Here is a 22,601-nt window from a genome sequence, read left to right as displayed (position 1 = left end):
GGAGCTCCGCTTTGTACGGTCGATACAGGAGATCGTGGGCAGCATCGGGTACAGCCGTTGCAGGGAGTAGTGGAGCAGGAGGCCGCGGCGTGCCTCTGGAGAATAGCCTGTCGTTATCAAAAGATCTCCGATTCGGGGTCGGAATGCTGGATCATAGGGCAGCCGACCCGGGGTCGGGCTGCGGAGCCGAGGAGGTCCGACTCGGGGTCGGAGTGCTGGATCATAGGGCAGCCGACCCGGGGTCGGGCTGCGGAGCCGAGGAGGTCCGACTCGGGGTCGGAGTGCTGGATCATAGGGCAGCTGTAGCTTTCCTGGATACGCGTGCCGATCACGTGGGGCATGGCGGCTCAATTCCCCCATAACACATATATGTTGTGGTGTGTGTAACACTAAGTAATTAAAAGAATGATGATCACATTAATGACATATTTTGTAAATCAGAATTCTCCACACTTTATTTCTTCCTCTTACTCATGGTGATTTTAACTTTCTAGACCATACATATCATTCTTCTTTCATTTTTATTGTTGAGGTTCTTCCTATTTATTTAGTGAGCTAAAATACCAAATCATGACCAAAAGTCTTCATACTTATCTTTAAATTATGTGGTAAATAATGCTCTTTTGCATTTTCTTCTATTTGCAAGATCTATATTTTTCTTACGATATTTTGTACATAACACGGTACATAATATGTACCAATTTTCTAACTATACTGAACTATGTATCATTTGATAACTCAAGAAATGGCTCCAGTCTCTATTTCAAGTAGAAATGTCAATAGAAAAATTATAAAGATGTTTATAGAAAGATAGCCTTCCACAATAATACTTCCTACATCTGAACAATCTAATCAATAGAAATGGTTTGGATAGTTACATTTCATTTTCCCCTTGGATTTGAGTACATTAGTATTTTCTTGATCGAGAATTTGCAAAATCTTTTGAATCTTCTTTGAATAAGGTGCAAGATCATTAAATATTTTACCAGCAGCTTTGTTGAGAGACTTGGGGGTTAATAGGTTGTCAGCGGTTAACGATTTCCCCGGAATGGCTAGCCAAGCAAAGCGGATAACTTGCGTTAGTGAAGTCAGCTGCTAGATTTAGATAATCTTGGTATAATATTATAGTTGCCACATATTGGATGCACAATATTGGTATGATATTTTAGATCAATCTTCATAAAATTTGATTATCATACTAAAAATTAGTATTTATATGAAGTCATAGGATTTTACTATTGTATTATACTATATTTGATCCTTAGTATTTTTCTCATAATTATAGAATTTTATTGCTCTATTCTATTATATTTGGAGGCTCAACTTGTATATAAAGTATATCAGTTGTCTCAAATCATTCAAATTACTTGGAGAATGTTAAGGGTGCTAAGGAGGAACAAGATTGCGTGGAACGTGATGTCATGGCCCTAAATTAGTGCACATGCAGTCTTGCAGAGAAAATTTAACTCCTAGATTTGCTTGAACAAGGCTGGACAGGCATTCGGCTCGCCAGCTAACATAAACATTCTTTCTGTTGGATTGATATGGCTTCAGATAAGTAAAAGAATAAGATACTGGCTGGCCTTATTTTGCTGCACTCCTTTGGTATATCCAACTCAAATCACCTACTTTCTGTTCCATTAAGGAGCTGTTGAATCTTGATCTGAAGAATTTCCTCTGGTAATGTTTCAGTTGGCTTCCCTCACTCCCACATGCTATGCTAATACTCCTTGCAGAAGCTCTCAAAGTGGGCAATGGTTCTACTAGGTGGCACCGAAACACAAGGACAACAATGCAAATTAGAAAAACTCCCACTCAACTACCTTGGTCTTCCATTGCAAATTTCGCACTATCCAAACAACAATGGCTTCCATTAATTCACCATGTCGATCAAAAACTTGATGGCTGGATTATGACCATTTAGATCGCATCAAACTATCTGTTTTTTTTTTCTTTTTTTTTTTCAAAAGAACCCAAACAGTATCAGGTGGCTTTTGCCTAATTAATTGGAAATGATGTTGCGTGGCTAAAAGGGAAAGAGGTCTTGGCATGAGGGACTTCAAGATGATGAACCTAAGGATGGGTCTTCTGCGGTAACTGGACCGAGACCGACCCTTGGTTCTCAATGTGAAAATTGGATTCAGTACGGTAATTGTTTCTATGAGAATCCATAAAACATCTCAGGCTTCTCTGAAGTTTTCATAGTTGTGAAGCATGCTTCTCTGAATCTTCCTGTAACAAAGATGGCCTCGCTGGGCCTGCTATGTTTGAAGGGTTCAGATTGTTTTGCAAATCGTACAAAGATGGTCTTGCTGGGCCTTCTATGTTCAAATGGTTCAGATTGTTTTGCAATGCATAAACTAGAAGGGCCAAATTGCCTTGGAAAGTAGAGTTTAGAGGTGTGCACGGTCGGATCGCATCCGTTTGAAGAGAAACCGGAAAGTAAATGCAAATCGGTTTCCTAAAACTGGAGCCGAGACACAAGTCGAACCAGCCATCTTCAAAAACTGCTGGAAATTGATCGAAGGTGTTCGGTTTAGCTTATTATTTTGATATTTAATGGATTATGTTAAATGAGCCGGACTAAATTTAAACATAAAAAGTTAATATTATATAGAATTGATGTCCAATGAATTGGATTTGAATGGGTTATGCAAAATTTAAACATAAAAATTTTATTTTATATATAAAAGAAAATATTTTTTAAAAAATTGAAACATATACACATCGATCGAATATATATATATATATATATATATATATATATATATGGTCAGATTCGGCCGTGTTGATTTGAACTAGTTTTCTGAAAATTCATATTAAAATCGAGCCAAATTTTTTTTGATTCAAACATTTCATGGACACCAAATCAATTTTTTAAAAAAATATCAATGCAAACTTAACCAAAGAGCCTGTTTAGATCGGGGCTCTCGGTTTGACATTTTTTTTTTTTTGGCACACTAATGGACTCAAATATCCTCAACAACTTGATTGACTTTACTGTTTCAAAATCTCGTTTCGATAACGACCTACAAACATAGACACCCATAATCTTCTCTCAGTTGAAGAAAAAAAATTTGAAGTCTTCCCTTCATGTCCAATCCATTCCATGCGTCTTTCGCTGAATTGGAACTATAATTTTTAGTAGCCGAGCTGTCACTGCTACCACAAGTCGTCGCAACTTTCCAACCATGCTCTTTCTTCCCTCCCATCCTCCTTCCTTCCCAATTCCCATATAGAACTAATCCATTATGCTTTTCTGATCATCAATCAATTCGGATACCTGGATGGATGGCCACTCCGACCGGTCCCAAAGGGAAGTTAAAAAAAAGAAAAGAAAAGATGAAACAAAGGAAAGAAAAGGATTAATTTTTCTTTGCGTGCTTGCCGGGTTCCCCCATTCCTGCTACATCTCTCGCAGTCATTTCTTTTAATTTTTTTGTAAATAAATAATATGGTAAAGAGGAGCAGCATCCGCCCTTCCTGCTCTCTTGGTCGAAGTCGTCTCGTTAGATGATTCTTTCTCTCGCCCTCACGCTCCGTTGGTTTTAACGTATTGCTGTTGTTGGCATTGGCGCTGTCAACGTTTTCTTCTGCATGCTCCTCTGTTTGTTTCGTCTGCTTTGTCCCCGAAGTCGTCTCTTCTACTGTACGGCCCCCAGCCCGCTCTCATCCTCGCTGAGATAACCCGCAGTCCACCGCACCCGGAAAAAACAAAGGCTACCATTTCTTCCACTCCTCTCTTTCCCTCGTTCCCTTCTCTCCTCTCTTTTTCTTTGTGTTTTACCTCCCCTATTTATTTATACTTGGGGACCAGCGGGGAAGGAGGAAGAAGGGGCTATCTCTCTCTTTCTTTGTTATTCTTCCTTCTGCGTGGGTTAGATGTGGTGGCATTGGGGCTCCTGATGGGGAACTGCCAGACCACCGTCGGCGCTGCCGCTAGCGGCGGCAGTACTGCCGCCGCCGCCGCTAGGAGGAGGAACCGCGCCGGCTGGCGGAGAGGAGGGGGCAATTGGTCGAAGTTGCCGCGGGAGGACGAGCTGCATTTGGTTCCGGGTAGGATCTTCTCGAACGAGGGCAGGAGCAGAACGTCCTCTATCTACACCCAGCAGGGCCGCAAGGGCATCAACCAGGACGCCATGATTCTTTGGGAAGTAAGAAACAACGACCAGAGCCGCTCCATTACCTCTTCCCTTCTTTCTCCCCCTTTCTAGCTTTGTTCTTTTTGATTTTTTTTGTTTGTGTAGTATCATTGATTGATTGATTCATCGATCAAGGATTTCGGCGTGGAAGGTGGCGTCCTCTGCGGGGTGTTCGACGGCCACGGTCCGCAGGGCCACCTCGTGGCGCGCAAGGTCCGGAACGCCCTCCCCCTCAAGCTCCTCTCCTCTCTTCCCCTTCTCGGCGGCGCCGCCACCCGCCGCACGGGACTCGGATGTCTCGGGAGGGGGCGCGCCCCTCTGGCTCCTGCCGGCGATGCGGAGGCGGGGATGGAACACGAGGAGGAGGAGGAGGAGGTGTTGCTTTCAGCTTGGAGGGAGGCGTTCATGAGGTCGTACAAGGGCATGGACAAGAAGCTCCGTTCCCACCCCAATCTCGATTGCTTCTGCAGCGGCACCACCGCCGTCACCGTGCTCAAGCTGGTGCGCTCTACTCGACCCCACATCTCAACTTCCTTCAACCCCACCTCCCCTCCCTCCCTCCTGATCCCCTGAGGTTCTCGGATTTGCATGTTTAGGGCTCCAAGCTTTATATTGGCAACATTGGCGATTCTCGTGCGGTCTTGGGGTCCAAGGATGACAGCAGCGGCTCCATGGTCGCTGTGCAATTAACTGTCGACCTCAAGCCTGATCTCCCAAGTATGAAATCCATTTCTTTTCCTCTCCTCGGTAGAATTGAACTTTGTTGGACTCTGCTGTGTCGCAACTTTTGCTGGTGGTCTCTCTGCTTCAGGGGAAGCCGAGAGGATCAAACGGTGCAGGGGCAGGGTGTTTGCGCTGCAGGATGAGCCCGGGGTGCCGAGGGTGTGGCTGCCGTTCGACGATGCTCCTGGGCTGGCGATGGCTAGAGCTTTCGGGGATTTCTGCTTGAAGGATTATGGAGTGATCTCGGTGCCAGAGTTCTTCCACTGGACGCTCACGGAAAGTGACCAGTTTGTCATTCTTGCATCTGACGGCGTGAGCTGCCTCTCTCTTCTTTGCAGATTGGCATTCAAATCCTGCCATTTATGTTTAATCTCTATAGAACATAAAATCATGGACAAACTATCAATTCTTGCAGAAGTTATTACCTTTTCATTATAGCAATGATTTTTTCTATTCGGTAGCATTCAACCGTTGACATATGCTCTTGTATGCATGCTCCAAATATATGTACAGAAAACCACACAATATTGCTAGTAGATGATGACACAGCATTATTCTCTTTGATTTGCATATGTCTCTGAACTTGCTTTTAAATGAAATTAGCATTCCTGAAAACTTCAAGCTCACGGATGCCAATATCTTGTAAAAACTTCGAGTTTACATGGAAGGAGCAAGTAGTCTTAAAAAAAATGTTGGACCAATTGCTTGTGTTTCAACTTGATTGCTTAACTGTCTTCTCACATGGTCATGTTTCTAAACAATAATAGCATTGGATAATATAGTGCTCAGGGCCTCAGGCTCTGTTTGCTGGCATACATGCATTCCATTTACTAATTAACTTGGGCATGAAATCTAATGATGGGATGCTTTAAGCCACTGATGGCACCAGTCCATGAAAAGTAGCACACGGAAACTACCGAGATATACAGGATGTTGGTTATGGCCTAGTCTTGACAGTTGATGAGATGTAGCAATATGTTGAAACTTATGGCCAAATAGGAGATGACAAGAGCCATTTCATGATAATGTGGCTATGAATTCCTCATTTTCTTTCCATTGTTATTTTTTCTTTCAAAGAATTGGCTTGTGCAAGAAATTTTGGTTGGACAGAAGAATGGATGAACTTGGAAGGGCCATAGCCGACTTTATGGTATATGTTTTACATAGTGACATAATCTAGTTGTTTGGTTCAGATAGTTCTACAGGGTCAAAGAATAGTACCTAGACAACTCTACAAATTCCATAGAACCCAGTTTTTCAAGAAACTTCTTTCAGAGATCAGCTTAAATTTCAACAAATCACAAGAAGCAGAAACTAATTTGACTTTGATGCATATGTCTAGCCATTATGCTTGGATACCACTTACTTCTTGAACTGATGCACAGCATTGATTGTCCTCCTTTTGAATGCATCTAGTGACAGATGCCCCATGGCCAAAGTATCCTCAGTAGGCCATTGAGAGAACAATATCCGTGCTTAGAAGTTTGAGGATGGGGCAATTGATACAAGGAATGCTGTACCACCATATTTAACCCTGAAAACCTGTTCCTAGCCATAGTGCTCACCTGGTCAACCTGCCCCTTTGTACCAGACCATACTGTAGGTAACTTAAGCAAAGAAAGACCATCTCCCCCCAAACTCTCCTCACTTACTCTCTCGTTGAGGATCTACTTCATGTAGGTTAAAATACCAAGGAGATCAGGTGGATGAAGTGGCCAAGTGAATGAACAGCAGCTGCAAGCATGAACAACTTTCTTCTCTTCCCCCTTTCCTTCCCTTTCCTTTTTCTTTATTTTTTGTTAGAATATAAGCTTTGAATCTGGAGAAGATGCCGTTATCTAGGGAGGATAGGGGGTGTTCACATGACCGTCCCCTAACCAATTGTTGATTGGTAGACTAGTTTTAGGGTATTTTTCTTAGGTTTGAACCTTTAACATTCCTAGAACATAATTGCTGGCTCCATTATACCCTTTTATATGGTATGATAGCTGCACTTTGCAATAATTCATATTTACTAAAAGCTAGAGGCAAGATTCTGCTGTGTTGTTTCTTTTTTTTAACTTGTGTGGTTTGTCTAGTTGCTCAACTTCTCTGATTTTATATGGATTTTTTAGACCCTTTGCTGAAATAGCTTTCATCCCTTGTTTTATCTAATCAATGACAAAAAGGATCCCACAATCTTGCCCACATCATTGAACCATTTTTTCTGTTCTTTATTATGATTAATCATCAAAGTCATGTGAGTGATCAAGTCTGTGCTTTGTTCAATGACATACACAGATCTCCTCAGGTACTTGTTAATATTATCCACCAAATTCAATTAATTGGATGTCCTTCAAAACTACCTCATGTTATTTAACACTGAAAGGATCCTTGTTCTGAAATGATCATTGATTTCCAGATTTTCTCTTGGAATATGTTGGTTCTACTGACCAATTAGCTTTTCTTGTGGCTAGGATATAAGAAATGTAGTTAGGAATCTATCATAGCTAACTTTCAGATCATATGATGCATTGTGAGAATTAACATTGCTAGATGACAGATGCATTAGAACAGGGTTGACTAGGCTGCAGGTTACACACAACTTTGACAATTACTAGGATCAAAAATAGGCATGATAATTCATAAACATGACAGGCTAATACTAGTGAGTTTCATCTCTAATACAAAATATTGGCCATATTAACTGTCATTGAAATGTATTCTATTCTGTCAAGGAACCTTTTTTTTAAAACTGAATTTGTTGCTTATTACGGTCAAGAGTTGTAAAGATGCAAGGTAACTATTTGAAACTACTGCATATATCTGTTTATCTACGGATTATCAGGAGATTATTAGGTGCTTGTTTTACTCTCACCAGCCACAAAATTCACATTTTTGAGAATAATTATGTGGAGAAAATGCAAAAATAGTAACCCACCATCCCACGATATGCAAGAAACAAAGATGCTTGAAATCTTCTCAGACTTGAACAGAGATGGGCATTTTGAATAACAAAATAGAGATAATGGAGGGTAGGAGGTAGGGAGTCTTGTCAACTCATATAATATTTCCATCCTCAAATAGCAAAATGAGATGATATTGAGTCAATTATACATTTGCTCAGGAACATTTAAGTACTAAATAGGAAGAACCATAAAAGAGAGAGTATAATCTAGAGATTTAGTCTCCCATTTCTATTATTTGCAAGATAACGAGCTAAGAACACTCATCTTCACTTGGTTTCCATGTGTGTGATGCTCAATTAAGGGGTTTCCTCTGCAGGTCCAATTCCCCTCTCCTAGCTACTGTCTGTGACTATGCTTTTGCCATAACAATGTAGCCAATCCTAATTAAGTAGAGCATTTTTTTTAGTGATGTTCATGACTATACTCAACTATGCAAATTCCAGGTGTTATAATTGCCTTAGCATTATAAATCCTAAGAAAGGCATTTGGCTTATGCCATAGTTGCTTTAATCAAAGAATGTGGATTAAAGTTAAATGAGTTTATGCTGTATAAAAGAAGCAAAATGCAGATCACTTTTCCGATTGCTATTTACTGATGGCTGGAACAATACTATAATTTAGAGCAAGGTTTGCCATCTCGGTATCGGACTCTGTACCAGTGCCATACTAGCACAGTATCGGTATCGTATAGTACGGAGTTTTTTTGGCGTACCGACACACTCGGTATGCCATCCATACCAGGTACTAGTACCAAATTGATACGGTACGATACGTTCCGTACTGTTCCGTTCAGGCTGGTACGACATAACATGATTTAGAGTCTTTTTAGTAGTATTACTAATATATCCATCTATTATTCTATCCGATAAGTAAGCATTCTATTCAACTTGGTTGAGTTTATCTCAGTTAATAAGAAGGGCTGTCTATTGTAGGCTTGGATGTAAAAAGATTCACAAACCAGATGAGTTCAGATGTCTCTATAACTATCTTCAGTTTTTCCCTTTAACTGCTCTTTGCCACATCTGTTAGGATTTGTTCACAAATTATAACCGACTCTGTGAAAGAGATAAGCCTCCCTTGTGATGTAATTTTATAAGGTTATGTAGTTGATGTAATTTTTTTTAGCTGTTGTTCAATTACTTTGATCACTAAATATTTTTCTTGAATAAAAGTTGAATAATTTTTACCTGAAGAAAGATATGATACAATAATGCTCATAGTTAAATCCCAGATATAATTATCCACCGAACCAGTTCTAAGAGTGGACATTTGCAGATCTGGGATGTTCTCAGCAATAAAGAAGTCGTGGATATCGTGTCTTCATCTCCGACTCGATCATCTGCTGCAAAGTTCCTGGTTGAAGCTGCTGCTCGTGAATGGAAGCTTAAATACCCTACTTCAAAAATGGATGATTGTGCAGTGGTTTGCTTATATTTTGATGGAAAAATGTATCCTGAATTTGAATCTGTGGAGAATAGCACCACCAGTATGGCCAACTACAGCTGCGAGGGTTCTGTAATTGAATTGAACGAAGCACTCAACGAAGAACCCACCTTCGATAGAAATTTCACAGTGAGGTCAGCAGGGAACACTAGAATATCTGTTGTGGCTGATGAAAACAAAGCAGATAGCATGGAGGACCAGAGTTGGTCAGGCCTGGAAGGAGTGACACGAGTCAATTCGCTGGTTCAGCTTCCAAGATTTTTGGATGAGAAGGTGACTCTCTGATGCTTGTTAGCAATCTCGTAGTTCTGTTTGATCCATTTCCATGCAACCTTAAAACCTCTTATGGAGTGAGTTGTAAATTTGGAACAATGCAGAGGTTTTGTTTGAACGTTTTGTCCACCTTAGTTCATGGGAAACATTAAACCTGTGTAGTCTGGAAAAACTTTTTGTTGCTGTTTGTCTGATTGTATCCACTGGATGAATCAGTCAAGTAAACTGGCCCCAGAGTTTGTGAGCTTCGCATTGACAGGTATGAGCGGTCTCCTGAACCACCTACATTATTGATTGTCCTTCAACACCCTTTGATCGACGATGTAGCTGCAGTTGAATTCTCGGGAAAGCAAACCACTGTCTTTTTTTTTTCTGATGAAAGAAGGCAAACCATTGTCAAGCCCTCAAAATCTACACGCCAGTCTGAAAATGACATCAAGGTTGTGAAACATCCTGGAACTTTTATTTTTTTGAGGTAAAATCCTGGAACTACTTTCCCCTGCTGTTTCAGGGCCTTCCGTGACTATTTTCAACTACGTAACGAGAATGGGATGCAAAATGTTGGGAAGGGCTTCGATGCGTCCCCTACATTGCAGCAAGAGTAAGCTTCCTCCTGTGGGATGTCTTTTTTTCTTCTTTGTTTTTTTAGTACAACGGCAACTCACATACGACGAGTATGGATACAACCAACAAAATCAGAAAACAAAAGACTGTATAAAGGCTCTAGCACTAAGCTATGATCCATCCAAACGATGCCTCTAGAGTGGTGAGCCGCAAAGGATGCTACTCAGTCTGCGGCAGCATTTACCTTCCTATAGATGTGCGTGATCTGGTGGGAGCTACACTCCCCCAGAGATCGGCGAATATCGTGGAGCAACAGCCGTTCCTCGCCAGCACGTCACGACCTATAAAATCCACTTGATCACCATGATCGAATCCTCCTCGAGGAGAAGATGATCTGTACCCAGTACCCGCTTGGCATAGAAGATACCCTCTCAAGCAGCTCTAAGCTCGGCACACACCACAGATGAGTTAAAGATCCGACGGCTTCCTGCCGCCACTAGTCTGGCATCGTGATCCCTGATGACGAAGCTGACACCTCCGTATCTGCCATCCTCAGCCACACTGCTATCAAAGTTCACGCAGCTAGGGAGTGGGGGCACCCAGAAAGCTTTCTCTTGTGGGATGTCCTTAATCATGCATGTCAGCGGATGCAATAAAAAGTAAAAACTCTTGGTGGATTGGCATGGAGGAAAGCCATCATATATCATGCACGAATCTCAAAGAGAGAGGAAACTCTCTGTTTCCGTTGCACAGCAAAGCCTACCCTTTACAAATACAGTTTGAATAATATAATATTAGCAAGAACAGGTAAAATGATGACCAAGTTAAGCGTCCTCCAAGCCCTCCTATAAGGCCCTTCCTATCTAAATTGGAGCAGTGCCAAGTCCATAATAAGATGATCCTTTTTTAACAAGGTTTGGAATTAAAATAAGAGCAACTCAGGTCCGATAAGTTGATTGCAGCAATGCCCTGAAAACGTCGGGGCCAGGTTTAGAGCTTTTATATAGGTTCGTCTAGGTCAAGGGTTTGCTCTGCCAGGTCCAGCCTCATTTGTTTAGATTTGGTTCAACTAAAACTATTCGACTATCTTGGTTGGGTTAGTCCATCTCCATCAATCCACCCACATATCAAGGATACAGTGATTTAAGGCTGGCGTAGCCACCATACAATAGCCTATCTCTCTGTATATATAAATAAAAAAAGATTTTGGATCGAATCAAGTGATGCTGGGATTAGATGCTCACCACCAGACTTCAGTACTTAAAACAAGCGGCGGGGATCGGACTGCGTGGGTGATCCTTCAGTTGGACCCAGCCACTCGTAGTCCGCGGCCACGAGGCCTGGAAAATAAATCCGATAGACCAAGCGGCCTGCATCAAAGTCCAAGTCGTTGCTCGAAAGAAGACCATCAGTTTGGAAGGGTCAGACCGGCGGCCTGGTCAGAATAACCTTGCAGGAAGCTGCACGCCGGATTCTTCCGTTCTACCACGGAGTTGTAGAAGCCGATGGATGGAAACAACTTTAAGACATAAATATAGACCAGAAGAAGAAGAAGCGAGCAAGTTCCAAATAGCTGAGAAAGAGAAGCAAGACCAGAGCACCAGTGCAAACCCGAATACAGTCAATGGGTCACCGCAGCACTAGCGAGCCCCCGAGACCTAGACCGTCTTCCCACCAGAGGCTGGAGGCGGAGGCTCCGGCAAGGGAGCCCATCCCGAGGAGGCCGAACCGTCTCGTGCCCTCCTCCTCTCCGAGGTTCCGGGTGCAGCCGGGGTGGTGGTGCTTCGAGGCGGAACTGCACGAGGCGGCGGCGGCGGCGGCGGCAAGGCTCCGGATCCTGAGCCGGCAATCGGGGTGCCGAGAGCTGCTGAGGAGAGCGCTGGCGCCTCCCGTCCGTCGCGCGAGTTGTCCACGTGCTCCGCCGAGTGGCGGCGAGAGGCGGTGGAATTTCCGCCCCACGCCCAGTCGCCTCTCGAGCATGTCCTTGGATCATTAGACGCATTCCATTGGATTGTCTCTTTTTTTTTCTCTCACTTTCTTTTTATACATATATTTTTCTTTGTTAAGTGTAAAAAGGAACCGGATGCAAGTGTTAACTCCTCCATTAATCTGCGGCATCGGTGATAAATTATTTACAGAAAATTAAAATTTAAATCCTTACACACTTTATTAGGACATTTCTTTCTTTTTTTCTTACACAATGAAAATCTAATTGTTTTCTTCAAAAATGTTTGAAATGTTATCTTTATCTATTGGGAGAAAACGGGAAAAAAAAGAGCGAAAAGAAAAAATCTTTCTGCCTTTCCCAGCAGCGAAAGGTGCAAAACAATGTTGAATAATTTACTCAGGTTACCAAAATAATAATAATAATAATTTACTCGAGTAGATGAATCAAACGTTAATTTGCACTGGCGTTTTTTTTTTATCAGCCCTTGCACCTCGTGCATCATGATTCATGCATCATAAAGCGAGAGGTGACCGTTGGAAATCCATAGTTTGAACTTTATCGACTCTGCCCTGTTCTCGTTGGGCATTCATGTTCCCAGACTCTCAAGAAATCTAAAGGTATATCTTTGCCGAATGTTTTAGGATATCCCTACACGCCATGACATGGGAATGAGTAGCTCAGTCATCTTTGGTCTCTTGTTTATTTTTCCCCCATGTCTTTCTACATAGTATTTTTCCCCCTCTCTTCCTACATAGTGGGAATAAATATATACCTCAGAAATTTCACTAAAGGAAATTACTTCTTTGACGTCAAATTTCCCGCTAGCTCCTTGGTAGGGCAGCCCTTCAGGTACTAATTTGATAGGACAGATGTTTGACTGAGTGATTCCTTCCAGCGAGATTTCTGAATTGCACTATTACCAAGGATACGTAATGCCAATAATGTGGAAACCAAGTCAATGGATTACTGGTCAATTGTCAAAGTAATTAACCCTAGACGGAGTCATAGGAGGGTGAACAGCTTGCTTTTCAAGCCTTCGACTGTTGAGCAAAAGAACATGATAAGGAGATCCTCAACGTGCCATATATCCTACTAGCAATGCCTTATCATATTTCAAAAATAAATAAAAATTATTCATCTACATAATGAATGATGTGGTGGCTATCCATAATGATATATTATTTATGATGTAAACGTTGCACCGTAGAAGATTCGAACTCAAAGAATACAACTTGATGTGTATCCGAACTCATTAAATTCTTCAATTCGAAGTTGTATCTGACTCGGTGGTTTCTGTGCAGGATATGATTCATCTGCTGACAGTTTCCACGTGGAGTTCTAGGTCTGTTGAGGCAGGAATTTTTGTGGCATACATGTCCTACTACATGTCTACATCTAGTTGAACAGGAACACTGACCTGTTTGAGGAGAGGAGGTCATTTCTGAGGATGGTGGTGGACAGAGCGACGCTATACATAAGGGAGGTTCTTGCGGCTACCATTGGATTTTCTTCTGGGATAGCTAGGGATATCTGAGGTACTCTTCACGCTGCTTTAGCGCCCCGATTTGCCCTTGTTTTTTGGGTACCCCCACCCCTTGGCTATCTTAAAGTAAATTTCAACGGTAGTCGGTAAGTTGATGATGTGACTGGAGGGGTTGGATTTGTGATCAGGGACCACCTTGGTAGGATGATTGCAGCAGGAGGGCAGCGCAATCCAGGACTCACAGTGGTCGGGGCAGAGTTGCGGGTAGCTTGAGAGGGTATATCCTATGCGTAGCAGGTACTTGGTGTAGAGCGGGTCTGCCTCGAGGGAGACTCATCTATGGTTATCGACTGGCTCCAGAGGACGGATCGGTTTAGGGATGGTCACCTTCTCATCCGAAAGACTCGTAGGATGGCTCAGTTGATGGGCGATATTCAGATAGGACACGTGTTCAGGAAAGCGAATAGGGCAGCAGACTGGGTCGCCTCCTTTGTTGCCCGATATTTCGAGAATTTTCTTTGGACGTCCGCATCAGACGTCCCTCCTCCTTTGTATTTTTTACTTTTCCGCGATCTGGCAGGCTGTACTCACGTTAGAGTTATATGAAATGAGTAGCCGCTTAAAAAATAAAAAAATAAATAAAAGAAGAAGAAGAAGAAGAAGAAGAAGAAGAAGGAGAAAAGAGTTGCTTGCTGGGCAGGGATGCACTTGATTATTTGTCTACTCCTTTTCTCCCCAGCTTTTTCGACTAGTGTCCTTCTACAGGCTGCGTTGGGTTGCCCGAGTCTGTGAGAGTGTGGTGAAACATTGATGCGGTCGGATACCATCCAGCTTATGCATTAGAGAACTGCCACCTTGGTTACAGTTATGCCTATCCATTCACTTGTTGACTCAGTGGCTTGCGTAAAGGAAAATGTGAAGCTTTTGTGATCTCACTGCTTTCTTGTTGTGCATGAGCCGGCTTCGCCAGCACCGAAATCGAGACATGATCTCATTGAAAGAACAGTTATTGCACATAAGATCCGGCTCCATGAGAAGCATGTTAAGAGATATACACGTGGAGCCCAGCAAACGATGAGCTGGAGTTCTGGTCTATTTTCTTTCAGACTACTCTCCACAAAACAAAAGTTTTTTGAAGAATAACCTGGCAGCTTGGTTCATAGGCATCACAGCACTGGACCTCACACAAAAAACCTAGCCGGAAGGCATTTTGAGGTTTCTTAGTCTAAATATATGTATGTATAGATTCTCACATACTCCTTCCATTTAAGCCTTCATGTTCTCATCAAGCTAACAGTCCAAATCCATTTTTTTTAGTACAACGACGGCTCACGCGGCTAGTGTAGGTGTAGCCAATAAAATCAGAAAAGATAAGATAATATAAAAGATAAGGCACCAATACCTAGTATTTCTAAATAAAGCCTCCCGAGTGGTCAACCGCGAAGAATGCTACCTAGTTAGCAGTGTTGTTTCCCTCCCTGTAGACATGTGTGGCCCGGTAGAGACCACACTCGTCTAAGAGCCTACGGATGTCGTGGAGCAGCGGTCTAAAGCCAACGCTGCGTCCTCGACCCCAAATCCACTCGATCACCGTGGTTGAGTCACCTTCGGGGAGGATGCGATCGATCTACGCCCAGCACACGTCTCGCATAGGTGATATCTTCCCATGCAGCTTTGAGCTCGGCACTGACTGCCGACATGTCAAAGATCTATCGGCCTCTCGCCGTCGTGGTCTGTGATGACAAATTCCACACAATCAGTGCTCTCTCCCTCGTCAACACTGCTGTTGAATTTCATCTTGTGAAAACCATAGGGTGGGGGCTCCCAAGAGACCAGCATGGTACTACTGCATGCTACAAGAGCAAAAGGGAAGCTCCAGATTTTTCTTGCCATCCTGAGAGACGACGGTGCGGCTATGCAAATGACCTCCGCCGCATGATGGAAAGCCCTGTCCGCCACCAATCTTGGATGTGCTCTTATGTCCTCAAAGACTCGGGTATTCCTATTTAGCCAGCAGTGGTAGGCCAGGTAAGCAGCCCTGATCCCACGCTCCTCAAATTCGGGCCTTCGAGACGATAATTCCAGAAAGTGCACGAACTCCTCGATCGACATCCACCCCTGCCGAGGGTCGAGGGGCTCGGGGTGCACCTCCAGATCTGAACGGCCCGCGGACACTCGAAGAGGACGTGGAAAATAGACTCCTCCACCTTCGGGCAAATCACGCACTCTAGTAAAACACTCACCCCTGGCCGAGCCAGCACACTTCTGCTCGGCAGGCATTCCATGCCACTTTTCAGACGAATAAGGCGACTCATGGGTGAATATGAAGCCTCCAAATCTAGCCCCCATCAATCTGTCAAGCCGTGGTCCTCCTGAGCACCCGGAGAAAATTCCGAGCCTTCACCTCTGACCTCCCAGTCATGCTCCAGACCCTCCTATCCACCACCTCCCCAATAGGAATCGATAGAGACAAGATTAGCTCGGCCAACCACTCCCCAAATGCTCGTCGGACAAGGTTCTTGTTCCACGCTCACTCACCTGGAGTAAGCGGATCGCAAACTCTATACCCCTCCAACTGACCAGCATCAATTAGGGTGGGACAGTCGCACAAAAGGCACCTTTGAGGGCCATGTATCCTCCAAGACATCGATAGCCCATTCATCTCTAACCTTCCATCTAATCTCTGGGATGGCCACCGGGGCGTAGGCACAGATCTCTTCCAGATGAAAGAACTGTGACAGCCCATGTGAAAGATGGCAGGGTCGGCCAGATCTCCATACTTGGCCCTCATTGAAGCGCCCCAGAGACTATCTGGCTCCAGAAGAAACCTGACTGCTAGCCTAGTCGCGAGGACCTCCCGTCGCTCGATCAAGAAGTGGACCCCCAATCCCCCACTACTATTCAGCTAGTAGATGGTGTCCCATGCCAGCAAATGAACACCTCTACTGCCCCCATGTCGCCCTAGAGGAAGCTTCTAAACTGCTGCTCCATGCATCGTAATGCTACGAGGGGCACCAAAGTATGGGATAACAGATAAATAGCGACCGAGCTCAGGATTGACCATACCAGGGTGACTCTACCCATCATGGACAGAGTGCCTACCTGCCAGCTCTCCAGCCTATATCTAATGGGCAACTCTATGGTGCAGTCCGCCCTGCGCAGGCGTCGACTTGTGATCGGAACTTTAAGGTATCTCAAGGTATCGTCCTGCTCTCCAATCTCTAGGATGCTAGAGATAGACGCCTTTATGCCTGGATGGATCTTCGGGCTAAAATAGATAGCTGACTTGACCAAATTGACTTGCTGTCTAGATACCACACAATACTCTCCCAAAATCCTCCGGATCACCTGAGCCGACCATTTCGTCGCCTTAGCCAGTAGCAAATAATCATCAGCAAAGAGCAGGTGCGAGATTGAAAATGTGTCTAACACCAGCCAGTAGGCCTCCACCTCCTGCGTCGCTAAAGCACACCGGAGCGCTTTGGACAGGTAGTCGGCGCAGATGCAGAAGCAACGGCAAGGGGCAACCCTGCCTCAGTCCGACCGACGACTCGAAGAACCGCAATCAACATGTAGTCACCCTCCATAAATCCATGTTGCAGTGGCCCTTAGTCCACATGAATTATGGGTCGGTCCGCTCTGATATCATTTTGTTACAACACAGGACCTCATCCAAAAAAACTAGTTGAAAAGTATTTTTAGGTTTCTTAGTCTTATATAAGCACCCAAAATCTCTCCGACGAATAACCGATATGCGATTAAACACACACTCGCACAAGTACTCACAACAGAATCTTCTAAATTCAATGATATATGGATCTTATGAAAATTAGATATGTTGATATAATCATAAAGCTCAATAAAAGTTTACGATTAGCCTGTATTGCTAATCCAGAATGTTGTAGTTCTTGCTAAGATTGCACTATGACATCCAGTTACTCCCTTCCAAGGGCGGCCCAATACATTTGGAAGCCTAAGACGAATTCAGTGAATGAGGCCTCTTTTTTTTAAATAATAACAAAAATTTTTAATAAGTATAAAATACTTAAAAAAATGATATGAAAATAGATAGCTGCGAAGTACACTATTTCAACAAAGATGCATGATTTTAATAAAGATAGATAAGAAGTCTTCTCAGTTTAATATAATTTTTGAATTGTAGCATGAAAAAGTAATTACTCTAAAAGAAGGGCCCATAAGACTAATTAATTAACTGAGATAATGCTTGAATTTGTCCAGAAAGGTCCTCTCTGAGCCTATGTAAGAGAAAGTAGGGGCATTATGGGAAATTCACTCCATCTAACTAATAAAAGTTCCATCCTTCCATCTCCCCTTCAGGTGAGTACCCAAGCGGCAACTGCAACGTCAGAGCACAGCAGCCATTCAACGCCCCCTCTCCCTCCTTTTCTCTCTCTACCACCCAGAAGGGGAGAAGAAACAGAGAGGAGCAAGTTAAAAGAATCTCCACCCTCCAAGAAGTCCATCTCCTATCCCCCTATCTTTCTTCCTGATGGCCCAGCTGGATCAGGAGTAATGTGAGGGAAGGAAAACCAAGACCAAAACCAAAAAAGAGGAGGGATGAAAGATAAGAGTGGCTTCAAACGTCTATCAAGCCAACCAAATTCCTCCTCTCTCCCTCTCTCCATCCAAAACAAAACTACTGTTCCCAACTTCCCAAATTGCCCCTCTGCAGGCCAGGAAACTCTCCACCTCCCTTCCATCAAGGGGGAAGACTTGTAGCCAGCTCCTGTTCCCATTTTATATGGGGCCTTTGCTTCCTTTTGGTCACGGTTAGACGCAGAAAACAGGGCAGGAACCTCCCTCCCCCCTTTCTCTCCCTCTCCCTCCCTCTCTCTCTCTCTCTCAATCTCTTTCTTTCATTCGCGGGGCTTTTTTGTCTTCTTCCTTTCTTCCATGATTATTTTCTCTTTGCCTCCCAGAGGCCTTTCTTTGGGCTGAGGCCTTAGGCGACCACCTCGGTCGCCTACCACCTCGGTCGCCTAAGGCTTGGGCCGGCCCTGCTCCCTTCACATGATAGATCCGTTCGATTAAGAACTTAAGCATAAAGTTGCAATGAGTGAGTGAGAGAGAGAGAGAGAGAGAGAGAGAGAGAGAGAGAGAGAGAGAGAGAGAGAGAGAGAGAGAGATTGCAATAATTTTGCATGACAATATTTATTTTCCGGTGCAAAAGTAGTTGGCACTTTGAACCCATCTGTTACGATGGAAGGTCACTTGCTCATGGCTTTGTGCTCACCGTGGCAATGTGTCTCCAGCCCAATTGTTATGAGAGTTCTTCACGTCGTTTTACCATCTTTCAGAAAGATATTTTGCAATTAAACCATGTCATGAATCTAATTAAAAATTAAAATAAGGGAAAGATCTAACACACTTGACATACTTCCTGAAAATTCTATCCTTGATGGGAACTTGATTCAATATCATGACATTGGTATTCTGAATTATGATGTAGAAGTCCTACTAAAACTCACTCATTACCTGATATTAATACTCCTGATGTATAGCATATGCCTCATGGATTGTTACTTACTCTTGAACATTCATGTATTACATTAGATATCACGAACTTCTTATGCCAGCGCAGTGACGCCTTCATCAAAAAAAGGCGTGAGCTTCTTCTTCTCCTCCTCCTCCTCCTCCTTTTTAAACATAACTAGCAAGGATGCATCATGTAAGAAAACACACTAGACTCACCGATAGTGAATTTATTTAGTTTTCTTAGTTGTTGGTAAACATGGGATAATAAATTGAACTTCGAGAAATGGAGGCTAGTAAATTTGGAAGTACATGGCTGTTCTTCAAGCAAAGAAATTGACTCCTCAAAGATTACACTGGAGTGGCCAAACGCAAATTTAATAGAACAGAAAGAGAAGTCGACCCTTGACTCAAAAATCTCATAACTCACCGCAATTTTTCACCTAACCCTTGAAACAACGCTCCTATATAAGCAACCCGTATTCTTCCATTCCATTCATCAACAGAACAGCCCATTCTCCACTCCTTCCCTATTCTTCCCATGGCGTGCTCCTCATGCCTCTCTCTCCCCCTTCTCTTCTTGCTCATGCTATCCTTCACCCAGGTGACCGTTGCTGGACGTCAAGTTCCTGCTACCACTGACAAAAAACAAACCGAGTGCCTCGATCATGAAGGTACTGTTTTAATTCCTGGTGTCGGACGCTACATGATTGGCAGCCAAGAGCAACCTGAGATTGTCGGTTTAGACCACAGCGGACCAGCAGCTGCCAATGGTCGGTACATCCCAGGAGCTGATGACACTTTTGTTCCAAACCCTGGTTTTGAGGTTCCTAATCCCTTTCATCGATCAGTTCCTTGAACTAGTCCTATCCCATCTCACCTTCTGTGGCATTATCCGTCCGTTATTGGTGGTATTTGGTGCTGTAGTATTTTCTGATAAGCTGTAGAAGGAATGTCTAGTGGTAGGATGCTTGGTTTGAATAAGGAGTTCGCTTCAGTGATTCTACTGGAGATCCTTCCAGTGTCAGCATTGTCTTAGATTGTACTTGCAGTAAATTGGTGTAGACCATAGACTGGTCATTAATTTGGAATGTGCTGTAGTAGTTCTTAAACTAGATGTGTAAGAGATAAATAAAAGAGACGGCACCTTTTCAGCCAAAAAAAAGAGAGAGTTGGTACTTCCCCCGACTTTGAGTTTCTGCTCTCAGTTTCACTATAAATGTATGAGTGATTTCCCCAGGTCAAAAATTTTCAGCTCTTTTTTTTTTCTTCTTCTTCAGAGAGAGTCGAGGAAAAGAGAAATTGTACCCTACACTACATGCACCACCTGGCTGTGCAGCGATAATCACAGTTGCTAATTTCTATAGCGGTGCACCGACACGAGCAGTTGATGAATGGGGCCTACATGAATGAGTAGTTGTGATTTGCTGCATATATAGCCACGTGATGCATGCAGCGTATAACATAATTTTGTTGAAGAAAAACTTTCAGCATTTAAATGGAATTTGCCTGGCCATACTATTTTAGCACTGAATCGGGTTTAGGTCCAACCAAGCGGATTGGTCATAACCTTTCAACCTTATATGAGACCCATTCCAGATTACCTGTAACAGAAATGACTGGAGTAAACTTTTATTCCTTGTTTATGTTTGATTATGCCCCCGCATTAAAACTCTTGCAGCTTTACACTATGAGGTCATTGCAGCTCAACTGTAATAGATATGACTTGAGTTTCTTGCACATTATGGCCAACCTCATATGTCTCTTTCAGCTTGAGTATGCTTTGCTATGACCCCATGTTGAAGCAGTTAGGAGTAATACCTATGGAACAAAAAAAGGGGAAAAAGAAAAAAAAAAGAGCCATTTAACATCATAGACCAAGCAAAAACAAGAAAAAAGAAAAAAAGAAAAATATCAATCATTGAGATGCCAATGATTACTTACTCTGTACTGAGAAAGTCACAAAAGTATAATTGCCATTATCCACATTCAGATAACGTTTCTTTTTCCACCCGCAACCAAAAAACATAGATTTGGAAGATTATAGAAGAGTACTTTGCGAGCAATTCATGGAGCTGAAGTCGGATATAATTATGAGCGTCTTTAAGTTGTTGGCAAACTAGGACCGATAAATTTCGGTTGAAAGAATTGAAGACTATTTAATTCCTAATTCATAGCATGTGAAAGCACATCCGGTTCACGGTACCGAAGCCGCTTACTTTTTAAATTTACGGTATGCGAGAGCAATATACCTTGTTCTCCAGTAAGTATTCACTCCCGAGAGGGTACCCACACCGACAAACACCTAGAACATGAGAGATACCAAGTCACCAGTACAAGAAGTCTTTTAATGCACCGCCTCTTTCCCATCCAACGCTAGGAAAGTTTCCCTTATATAAGGAACCTAAATTCCAGCAATTCCACCAGAAAACCAATAGCACTCTCCACTCCTTCCTGCTCTCCTCTTCCAATGGCTATCCGCGCCATGTCCCGCCACTCCCTTCTCCTCGTCTTCTTGGTTCTGCTATCCTTCACCCAGGTCATCGTTGCTATACGTCAAGCTCCAGCTCTCCCCGACATAAAGGAGACCCAAGCCGTCGGTCAGGAGGGCACTGTACTGGTTCCTGGGATCGGGCGCTTCACGATCGGCAGTAGACCTCGGCTGCCTGGTTTTGGCGATCTAGACCACAGCGGCCCAGCTGCAAGAAACGGCAAGTATCTCCCAGGATTTGACGATACTTTTGTTCCGAACCCCGGTTTCGAAATTCCCAATCCCTTTCGTGGATCAAATCCTTGAATCAGCTTTATGATGCATCCAGTGCCCTCTGCAACGACCTGCAAGGCCCTTGTCAAAGGAATGCTATGCTGTCGTACTTCTGTTTTCAATAATATTATTTAGCTTCAGTGTCTCTGTATTCTCAGTTTGTGCTTCACAGTCCATGTAGTACAATTTAATGATGAATGAAAGGATGTTGCAAGTGGATCGTGACAGTGTAACCACTATCTTAAATAAAACAGTAATGTAGCATGTATCTTCCATAAATACAAGTTGCTGCTATCCATGCAATTACCACACTTCCAGTTCCATCTTGTCCGAACTAGTTTTCCTTCTATCTAATGGATCAGGTGCAAGGTGTCGCCAAAGATGCATATGGATAAGAGAGCTTGGTCTCGAACGATGGTGTATGTCACTCGCTGCTATAATGCATCACTGCAAAGCAAAGAGGAGCTAGCATTGCATTTATAGAAGTTTGATAGAAAGTACGTAAGGCGCCATTGCCCTACGACTGGCAGCAGCTAAAATTCATGTTGGATATTGGATAAGATAATTTATATTCTAAGAACATCCAGATTCACGGAAAATCATGTTCGGATATTGATAACAAACAATCAAAATGGAGGACACGTTTTGTCGGCATGGGTTAGAAGGGGAAAGAACTGAACCCCAACGCCAAAGATGCTTTCAAACTTTTTCCCATGGAGATGGTACCGGTTGCGATTCATTAAATTCCCTTCCACGGGTAGAAAGTTGGTTAAGGTCTGACTCGGCCTTCCTTAGCTCCATCGAGGGAGACAACACAGTA

At 43.2% G+C, this 22,601-nt stretch overlaps 2 protein-coding genes across 2 annotated transcripts; both read left to right on the top strand.

Annotated features, from left to right (window-relative positions):
• Nucleotides 1-3,164: 3,164 nt before the first annotated feature.
• Nucleotides 3,165-9,773, top strand: LOC103714609 (putative protein phosphatase 2C 64). The gene is made up of 5 exons (XM_008801916.6): nucleotides 3,165-4,154; nucleotides 4,278-4,643; nucleotides 4,739-4,859; nucleotides 4,954-5,177; nucleotides 9,089-9,773. The coding sequence occupies exons 1-5, from the start codon at nucleotides 3,906-3,908 to the stop codon at nucleotides 9,539-9,541; spliced, it is 1,413 nt and encodes a 470-aa protein (XP_008800138.4). The 5' UTR covers nucleotides 3,165-3,905; the 3' UTR covers nucleotides 9,542-9,773.
• Nucleotides 9,774-19,508: 9,735 nt separating this feature from the next.
• Nucleotides 19,509-20,211, top strand: LOC148702532 (cell wall protein precursor). Its single transcript, XM_088704504.2, has one exon. The coding sequence runs from the start codon at nucleotides 19,559-19,561 to the stop codon at nucleotides 19,874-19,876; it is 318 nt and encodes a 105-aa protein (XP_088560630.2). The 5' UTR covers nucleotides 19,509-19,558; the 3' UTR covers nucleotides 19,877-20,211.
• The last annotated feature ends 2,390 nt before the right edge of the window (nucleotides 20,212-22,601 follow it).

The sequence above is a fragment of the Phoenix dactylifera genome, chromosome 9, assembly GCF_051530095.1.
Source record: "Phoenix dactylifera cultivar Ajwa chromosome 9, Ajwa_hap1_PhDact_Kaust_v1.1, whole genome shotgun sequence".
Classification (NCBI taxonomy): Eukaryota; Viridiplantae; Streptophyta; class Magnoliopsida; order Arecales; family Arecaceae; genus Phoenix; species Phoenix dactylifera.
The sequence above is the reverse complement of the archived record's forward strand: the minus strand, read 5'-3'. Positions and strand labels throughout refer to the sequence as shown.

What these genes read in the sequence shown, in the direction of transcription:
- LOC148702532 (XM_088704504.2), top strand. Translation starts at nt 19,559, where the DNA reads ATGGCGTGCTCCTCATGCCTCTCTCTCCCCCTTCTCTTCTTGCTCATG.
- LOC103714609 (XM_008801916.6), top strand. Translation starts at nt 3,906, where the DNA reads ATGGGGAACTGCCAGACCACCGTCGGCGCTGCCGCTAGCGGCGGCAGT. An exon ending in CCTCAAGCCTGATCTCCCAA is followed by an intron (nt 4,860 to 4,953) that starts GTATGAAATCCA and finishes TCTCTGCTTCAG; the next exon opens with GGGAAGCCGAGAGGATCAAA. An exon ending in TCATTCTTGCATCTGACGGC is followed by an intron (nt 5,178 to 9,088) that starts GTGAGCTGCCTC and finishes GGACATTTGCAG; the next exon opens with ATCTGGGATGTTCTCAGCAA.